Source organism: Eschscholzia californica, unplaced genomic scaffold, assembly GCF_041429995.1.
Source record: "Eschscholzia californica isolate CP2 unplaced genomic scaffold, dmEscCali1.0.p SCAF_4, whole genome shotgun sequence".
NCBI classification, from domain to species: domain Eukaryota; kingdom Viridiplantae; phylum Streptophyta; class Magnoliopsida; order Ranunculales; family Papaveraceae; genus Eschscholzia; species Eschscholzia californica.
Window position 1 is genome coordinate 29,521,658 of NW_028238461.1, and position 9,507 is coordinate 29,531,164.

Consider the following 9,507-nt stretch of genomic DNA (forward strand, 5'->3'; position numbering starts at 1 on the left):
CAACTATCCCGTAGAGTCGAAGCTCCGGCCACTCTACGAGTCTAGCCACCCTCCGACGATACAACACGGTGACACCCTCGGCATTCAATCGTTTAAATACTTATTTTTATAGTTTGCTGACTTGACCGTCGGAGTGCCCTTGGCAAGACACCATCCCGGTGTCCCCAAGACTTCACGGTTTTATTTGTTTTTGTCTGTCTACAGGTCCAACCGGAACTTCGTCCATCTCGAGGTCTAAAGCCCAAGTTGTCGGTGGCCCATCAATCGACGATCTACTAATTGTGTGATTTTCTACCGTCCACAACTAGAGCTATGACCTAATTCACAACAATGAACACAATACCTAGGCCTCCAAGCATACTCAATCTCAATATCCAAATCTTCACCATCCACACACAATTCCAACACATGACGAAGTTCCTTATCCATAGGGATCTCCACACAAACCCTGGCATAGGCCATCCTCAACCCAGAAGAGGTAGGACCATCCAGAATCAGAGGTTTACCAATAGAGCTAACAATATCAGCTAAGCCTTCTTCATGCCACAAATGGATAGGAACACCCTTAAGCTTAACCCAAATGGGAATAGATTTAAGTTTCATAACCTCCTTTTCAAGAAAAGGAGTCCATGGTCGAGTAATAAAAATCCTGTTAGCAACAGAGATAGGTTCATGCTCCAATATCATCAGCCTATCCTCTTCCAAAGAAGCCCTTATGACATACACAGAGTCACCATGAAGGGTGAAAGATACATCCCCTTTAGGTTTCCAAATGTTAAGCAAAGATCTTTTAACAACCATAAAAGGAAGTTTGCTGCCAAAAAAATTTCCAATTATCAATGTTCTATAATCCTCAATCTGTTCCTGATAGTTCGAGGATGAGATAACAGCCCGACCATTAACTAAAATAGGATCACGAAATTCCAAAGATTTCCTACCAGAACTACGATTCTTCGAAAATAGCTTAGCCCAATCCAGAGAAGAAGACATACCTTTTCCTTGAGGAACAGGTAACTGGTTCAAAGGAAGCTCTGAATTACCACCACCCACAGATCCACCATCAATCGGGGAAGCAGCTGCAACCCTCATGGGAGCACATAAAACCCTAGCACCACCCACTGATCCACCTCAACATATCCCATAGACTACTTCAACACTCATACCCCACTGTTGGAGTCTTTCTCTTGTCTTCAACCCTTTACTCAGAGTTAGCCAGGTGATAAAAGAGTGCTTAGGGATGCTTTTGGAAAACCACACCAGCCTGTGCCAGGGAACAGTCTGACATCTAGGTCTTATGGCATCATAAGTATCTTTCACAGTATACTCTCCCTTGGAATTCACTTTCCAAACCACTCTATCCTGCTCATTTGTGATGACTTGAACCTCATGTAACCTGGAGAAAACAGTGCTCAAAGTATAGTAAAGAAACCCAGGAACATGCCAGACTCCATCTCTTATGAACTCAGAAACTTTAGTGTTAATATTAAGATAGGAGCTGTATCTGAAGCCATGCTCATACAACCCATAAAGGGATCCAATAGGATGCCAAGGGTCAGTCCAGAATAGGGTGTCCTCACCATTACCAATGATATGAAAAATGAGCTCATGGGCCTTCTCCCTTCCCTTAGGAACTTTCCTCCAACACCAAGAGCAGTCCTTTGGGGATTGCATAAGCCAGAAGTTTTGATCCTTAATAAGGTTATGTTGAACCCAACTGACCCACAAGGTCTCTTTCCCTATAACAACCTCCCACACATGTCTGAGGTTGAAAACAGTGTTCAGGAATTCAATGTTTCTTATCCCAAGGCCACCCTCATGCTTAGGCAAACACATCACCCTCCAGCTGATAGAAGACCTTTTGGGACTAAGGTCAATGCCAGTCCAAATGAACCTATAGAGAATGCTGTTTATTTCCTTATAAACTCTCTTAGGGAGAACAAACACAGACCTCCAAAAGATAAGCATGCTAGTAAGAACCACATTGACAAGAAGCAACCTACCAGCAAAAGTAAGAAACCTAGCTTTCCAAGATTGAACTCTACCAAGAATCTTTTGAATAAGATGAATGCAATCAGTATAGGACAGCCTGGTAGAAAGAAGAGGTAATCCAAGATACCTGACTGGAAGCATTCCCTCCTTAAACCCCAAAACCAGCTGGACGTCAAGCCTGTTTTCCTCCCCCATACAAGCAAAAAAGATAGAGCTCTTATTACAATTCACAACTAAGCCAGTGCAGATGAACAACTCATCCAGAACCTCTTTCAAGGCACAAGCAGAGCTCTTATCTCCCTTCATGAAGACCATAAGGTCATCTGCAAAACAAAGATGTGTAACAATAGGCTTTTTGCATTTAAGATGTAAATGGAAGTCACCAGAAGTTTGCTTCCTCTAAATTAGAACAACAAAGACCTCCATAACCATCACAAATAGGTAGGGAGAAATAGGGCATCCTTGCTTGAGGCCCCTTCTACCTTCAAAATAACCATTAACAGCTCCATTAACCACCACTGAGAACTTTGGGGTAGTCACACAAGCTTCAATCCAATGAATAAATCTTTCAGGCAACTTATACTTCCTGAGGATCTTCAAGAGATAGCTCCATCTAACTGTGTCATATGCCTTTTGCAAGTTAATCTTGACAGTACATCTAGGCTGACCATCCTTCCTTCCATAGGCCCTAACAAGTTCATGAGCAAGCATAATGTTATCTTGTATGGACCTACCTGAGATAAAGGCTGATTGATTCTCGCTCACTAAAGTGTGAACCACTTGCTTAAGTCTAATGGTCAGAATTTTAGTGATTGTCTTATAAATGACATTACAACAAGCAAAGGGTCTGAAATCACTCATAGTGTTCACATTAGGGACTTTAGGAATAAGAGAAAGCAAAGTAGCATTTACTTTGCTTTGTTGAGGGCAGATTTCATCTTCACCCAAAGTGCAAGGGTCCCAAGATTACCCATCTTTGATTTGCTGATGACTTGTTGGTGTTTATGCAAGGTGATAGTGAGTCTGCTACAGCTCTTCAGAGTGTGCTGGTTAGATTGCAACAGTCCACTGGCCTAGGGGTCAATTGTGACAAGAGCACCATGTTTTGGGTTGGCCTGGGTGCTGGAGAAAAGGAATGCTTTCAGAGTATTCTGGGTTTTCAATGGGGTGTTTTGCCAATTAGATATTTGGGTTTGCCTTTGATTGCCTCTAGACTTTCTTATGCTGATTGTGCTCATCTCATTCAGAAAGTTCAGGCTAGAATCAAATCCTGGAAAGCTAGATACCTCTCCTTTGTTGGGAGATGTCTTCTTGTTAAAGCTGTTCTTTCTAGTATGATTATTTATTGGTCTTCAGTATTTGTGCTTCCTCAGAGAGTGTTCAAAGAGATTGACTCTTTATTCTTCAGATTCCTTTGGGCAGGGGTGGACCTTGGGCTTAAGAGACCAGCTATTAGGAGGCAGATTGCTTGTCTCCCCAAAGAAGAGGGGGGCTTGGGTATAAGGAGTATGCAGACTCTGAATGATGCGCTTAACTTAAGGCATGTCTGGGATATTGTGAGTGGTAAAGACAGTCTTTGGGTTAGATGAGTTAAGAGAAACCTTATGAAGGATAAAGAGTTTTGGGTCATGAAGGTTCCTCATGACTGTTCCTGGTGTTGGAGGAAGATCTTAGGCAGCAGAGAGAAAGCTAAGTTTATGATATGTCATCAGATTGGTAGCGGTCAATCCCTTACATTTTGGTTTGATATTTGGCACCCTTTAGGTCTTCTATATGAGTTCTTTGTGGAGAACAGTAGGCTTGCTTCAAATTTTAATCTCAGAGCCTTGGTTTCTGATTTTATTAGGGAAGGTGAGTGGTTTATACCTCCTCATCTTCTTCATATTCTGGGGGACATTGTTAGTTCTTTGCATTCAGTAACTATTGGGGAATTTTCTGAGGACAAAGCAGTATGGTTGGTTGGTAAATATGGGGACTATACTCTTAAGGAGACCTATGAACACATCAGGCAAAGGGGGAGCAAGGTTTCTTAGAGAAATCTGGTTTGGTTCTCTCATTCTATTCCTAGACATTGTTTTATAGGTTGGGTGGCTATGCAGAGAGGTCTTAAGACCAATCTTAAACTTATCTCTTGGGGAATGCAAGTGAATAGTACCTGTTATCTTTGTTCTCATGAGGATGAGTCTGATTTTCATCTTCTCTTTGGTTGTCAGTTTTCTTTTTCTATTTGGCAGGAGCTGTTGAAAATTCTTGATTTGTATAGTCCTAGATTTACTAACTGGGAGCATGTTGTTGGTTGGTGCATAGACCAATTCAGTGGCTCTACTTTCAGTAAGAGAATGGGGTGCCTAATTTTTAATGGGTTTATTTAACATGTGTGGAGAGAGAGGAATATCAGAGCTTTCCAGAAGATTAGCAGGTCTCCCTTGTCCATTGTTCACGAGGTGTATACTGAATTGAGAATAAAAGTTGTTGCCTGGGGTTGCTAACAGGATAATATTTAACCTATTGAATGTGAATAAGGCTCTAACTTCTCTGGTGACTAAAGGTCATATATGGAAAAAGCCCCTGATGCAGGATATGTGATGATTGACACTGATGGGGCTATGGAGAAGGATAGGGCTGGTTATGGAGCTATTATTAGGGATGAGCATGGTGTTGTTTTTGCTGCTAGTGCTGCTCCAGCTGTTGTGCAGAGTGTTTTATTTCATGAGCTGCAGGGGGTCAATTTGGGTCTTGAGATTGCTGCAGCCATGGGTTTTTAGCAGGTCATTCTAGCTTCTGATTCCTCTAATGTGGTGTCTCTTCTTCATGGTAATGGTAATCAGGTGCCTTGGAGATCCCAGGCTATTTTTGCTGCTGTTCGAGCTAGGATGCAAGGATTCCTGAGTTGTAAAGTTAAGCATGTTTTTAGAGAAGTTAATGGTGCGGCTGACTTTCTCTCCAAGATGAATGTGAGGGCAGTGGAGAAGCTTAGAGTTGCTGATTTGCCAGAGGAGCTTGCAGCCATTGTGGAGGCTGATAGGAAAGGTGATATTAGACTTAGGAAGCATTGGCCTGAGGTGCCTTGAGTATTTTTGTTTGGTTTCTTGTTTTTTGGCCGTGTGGGCTGTTTGTTGTGGGCTTTGGGCCTCTTGAATTTTTGTATTGATCTTTTTATTTCAATAAATGGGTCGGAGCCCCTTTAATCCCCGCTGACCATTTCAAAAAAAAAAAGTAGCATTTACTTCACCTAGCAACTTCCCTGATTTAAAAAAACTTAGCATTGCCCTAGTGAAGTCATCACCCACAATAGGCCAACACCTCCTGAAGAAATAATAGGAATATCCATCTGGCCCAGGAGCTTTGTCAAACCCAATGGTAGAAAGAGCATACACCACTTCATCCCTTGTAACTAGTTCCAGCAAGACCTGTTCACTATCAAGAGAAAGAGTGTGAGTGAAAGAAAAGGAGTCTAGGACATCATCCTCTCTGGGGTCACCAGACTCAAGACCAAAAAAAGAGCTATAAAAATCCACCCACTCATCAACAATAAGTTGAGGCTCCACAAAAACTTCCCCCTCCCTATTAGTAATCTTAGAAATGTTATTTCTGGCTCTCCTTTCTCTGATGGTATTATGAAAAAACTTGGTGTTACTATCATCATCATTCAACGATTGAATTCTAGCTTTTTGTTTAAGCATAGAAGCCTCTGCACTAGCTAAGTGGGAATAAACCTGCCTTCACAGCCTGCCTTTCCTTCCTCCTAAGCTCCACATCTAAAGGATTAGCAAGTAATTAAGTCTGAGACACCTCAACAGTTAGCTTGGTCTGAGTAACCTGATCAGACATGTTCATTAACCTTTCAGACTTCCATTTCACTAACTTAGCTTTCAGCCTCTTAAGCTTGGTAACCAACTGATACATAGGAGTGTCTCTCACATCTTCCTTCCATACTTCCTCTAAAAGCTCCATAAAGCCTGGTTCCTCACACCAGCAATTAAAAAATGGGTTATTTCCCTAATGGCCCCCAACTTTGTGACCAGCTTCCCGTTTGGCCCCCTTATTTACGAGAAATACCCATATGACCCCCTTCCGTTATAACACCGTTACTCTCTCTCTCTCTTTCATTTCTTTTCTCTCTCCTCCATCATGTTTTCTCTCTCTGCCACCTCGTTAGAACAAGCCACATCATCGTCTTCACCGGCAGGGTCGCCGGCCGGCCAAATTTCCCGCCGGCGACCTTCAAACTTTTTTTTCTCTCTCTTCTCTCTTCTCTCTTCTCTCTCTCTCTCTTAAAAAAAATTAAATTCTCTCTCCTCTCTCTCTAAACTCCGGCGAAGGGAAACCTTCGCCGGAGCTAGGTCTGTTCATCACGAACAGACCAGATCAGGGTCTGTTCGTGATGAACAGACCTAGCTCCAGAGTTTAGAGAGAGAGATGAGAGAGAATTTAAATTTTTTTTTAGAGAGAGAGAGAAAAAAAAAATTTGAAGGTCACCGGCCGGAAATTTGGCCGACCGGCGACCCTGACGGTGAAGACGATAATGTGGCTTGTTTTACGAGGTGGCAGAGAGAGAAAAGAAATGGAAGAGAGAGAAAACATGTTGGAGGAGAGAGAAAATAAATGAAAGAGAGAGAAAACATGTTGGAGGAGAGAGAAAAAAAATGGAAGAGAGAGAGTGACGGTGTTATAACGGAAGGGGGTCATATGGGTATTTCTCGTAAAGTAGGGGGCCAAGCGGGAAGCTGGTCACAAAGTTGGGGGCCATTAGGGAAATAACCCTTAAAAAATTTGAAAGGTTTCCTACCAATACAAATCAAGTCCTCCAAAGAGAAAATAGCTGGAGAATGGTCAGAAGCTCCAGGGGGTAAAAAATGCACTTTGGAGGAAGGGAACACACAGCAAGCCAATCAACATTTATGAGAACTCTATCAAGCTTGGAAAAAACACAGTCAGGCCCCTCCAGCTTGTTGTTTCAAGTGAAATGACAGCCAGTGTAGGGGCAATCTAAGAGCTCTGAGTCATGAACACAAGAAGCAAAATCCATGTAGTTACAGACCCTCACAGGATCACCACCCACTTTTTCATCTACTTGAGCAATGAGTTAAAATCCCCCATAAAAGCCCATGGCCCAGGAAACCTCCTAACAAGGATGCTCATATATTGCCACATATCAACCCTCTGACTTCTAGAATTATGACCATAGACAACAGCCAACATAAAAACCTTTAAATCAGAGGTGATCACTTTAACAGCCAACAACTGCTCAGAAGTAAACACAAGACTAATAGTTAGGACTTTAGCATCCCAAGCAAACCACACTCTACCCCCACTACCAGCTGAATAGTTATCAAGAAACTCCCAAAAGGGATTAATTGCTTTCTGAACAGCAACTTTATTTAACACATCTTTGGAGTATTCTGCACCCTCTGTGCTCAATGGTAAGCCTTTAGTCTCTTTTTCAGTTGCTCATTTTGAAGAAGAGTGTAAGGAGTGTGAATCTTGGTTGGTAGGCTCCTTTGTTGGTCCTCGTTTAGCCTACTCTGTTGTTCTTAAGGCTTTGATTAAGGTCTGGCAGCCGAAAGGTGAATTAAAGCTTACTCTCCATAATGATTCTCTGTTTTTCATTAAGTTTTCTTTGGATGAGGATAGGGAACGAGCTTTGGATCATGAACCTTTCTTCATCTTCAATCATCTTTTTGTTGTTCGACCATGGTCCCCTTTTATTGAAAGTGAAATACAGAATTTGGAATCTATCCCTTTGTGGGTTTGTTTTAGAAATGTTCCATCTCTGTTTTGGAACCCTAGAGGTCTGGCTAAAATAGCTAGTGGATTGGGGAAGCCTATTATGCTTGATAAGCCTACAGAATCAAAGACAAGGATGTCCTATGCTCGTGTTTGCATTGAGATAGGTAGAGATTGTAGCTATCCTTCTGAAATTTCCTTGCTCATTGATGATTCGAAGGTAAACTCAGTTAAGGTTGAATACCCATGGAAACCACCCTTGTGTTTGGGTTGTCATGAATTTGGTCATTTGTTGAGCCACTGTCCTAGGATTCCTAGACCAGAGGGCACACAAACAACTCCTCTGCAAGGATCTGAGCAAGGTCGGAGGAATGGAGCACCAACTGTTCGACAAAATGCCAAGGATAGAGTGGCTATGGGTGCTCCTCCTAACAGGTACAGACAAGAGATTCCTCTTAGGACTGGTATGAACCCACCTAAGGGGCAAGAGACTGAATTGAGTAAGGGGAAGAGTGTGGCTCCATCTTTTCCTATGAAGAGTATTGCTTTTGTACCTAAGTCTAGTTCTGATAAGCTCCAAGGTTCAAGGTTTTCCCCTCTCACTGATCATATGCAGTTGGATGCTACCTCCAAAACTGGTGGAGCTTCTTCTTCTGCTTCCATGGGTCCAATGGCCAGGAAGCTTCCTCATGAGGTGGAGGATGAGGGATGGACTCCTGTTGTTAAAAGGAAGAACAAGAATGGAGGGAGTCAGAGCAGTAATGAGGCAGGCCATAAGAGGGTGTGTATTGCAGATGGGGATCATAAAGAAGGGACCCAGGACAGTTCCATGGAGGATGCTGATGGGGTGGGTCCTGAGAAGTGTGACACTTCCATTGCAGGTGCTGCCACTGATATGAATCTAGTTGAGGAGCCAAGTCACAGTGACAGTGTTGCTGATGTAGTGGCCATTTTTTATAACAAGGAGAGGAATTTGGCCCCAAGTATTGGGGTGAAGGGAGGTATCCTTAGGAAACCATCTCGAATTCTTAATGGTTAGCCTAGGTTGTTGGAATGTGAGAGGCCTAAATGGTCTCGAAAGAATAAAAGAGGTAAAAGACCTCATTAGAGTTAATAAATTGAGCTTGTGTGGTTTTGTTGAAACCAGAGTTGCTGCTTCTAATAAAGTTGTTGTCCAGAGGTTCATTAATCCCTTCTGGGAGTTCATTGATAACTATTCTGCTAGTAGTGGAGGAAGAGTTTGGCTTGCTTGGGATTCTAAAGTTCTTACTGTAAGTCTTGTGGCTACTTCTGACCAGCTTTTGGCTATGAAAATTTTTACTACTGATTCCAAGGTCTTCATGCTGGCTATTGTTTATGGTCACAATTCCAGCACTCAGAGGCTTGATTTGTGGAATGATATGAGAAATCTTGTTAGGAGGTTCCCTGGACCATGGCCTTTCATGGGGGATTTTAACTCCATACTAAAGGCTGATGAGAAAGGGGGGGGGGGAGCTTGTAGTAGTCAGTAACTACATTGATTTTGCTCAATGTGTCTATGACTCTGAACTCTTTGATTGCCCCTATACTGGTTGTCAGTTCACTTGGAACAATAAGCAGGAGGGTATTAACTGCATTTTTTCCAAGTTGGACAGGGTTTTGATAAATGTTTATTGGCTTGCTTTATTCCCTTCTTCAAAAGTTCATTTCTTGCCTCCTAGTGCTACTGATCACTCTCCAGCTATCTTCTCCTTGGAGGATGTGGTCTGTATTGGTAGGAGACCTTTCAAATTTTTTAATTGTTGGTGTGAG

General features: G+C 42.4%; 1 protein-coding gene across 1 annotated transcript; it reads right to left on the reverse strand.

The window, feature by feature from the left end:
• Positions 1–291: 291 nt before the first annotated feature.
• Positions 292–1,089, reverse strand: LOC147544046 (uncharacterized). The gene has a single exon (XM_086635573.1). The coding sequence runs from the start codon at positions 1,087–1,089 to the stop codon at positions 292–294; it is 798 nt and encodes a 265-aa protein (XP_086491699.1).
• Positions 1,090–9,507: the final 8,418 nt, after the last annotated feature.

Bases quoted from the DNA above. Each gene is read 5' to 3' on its own strand.
- LOC147544046 (XM_086635573.1), bottom strand. From the start codon at position 1,089: ATGAGGGTTGCAGCTGCTTCCCCGATTGATGGTGGATCTGTGGGTGGT.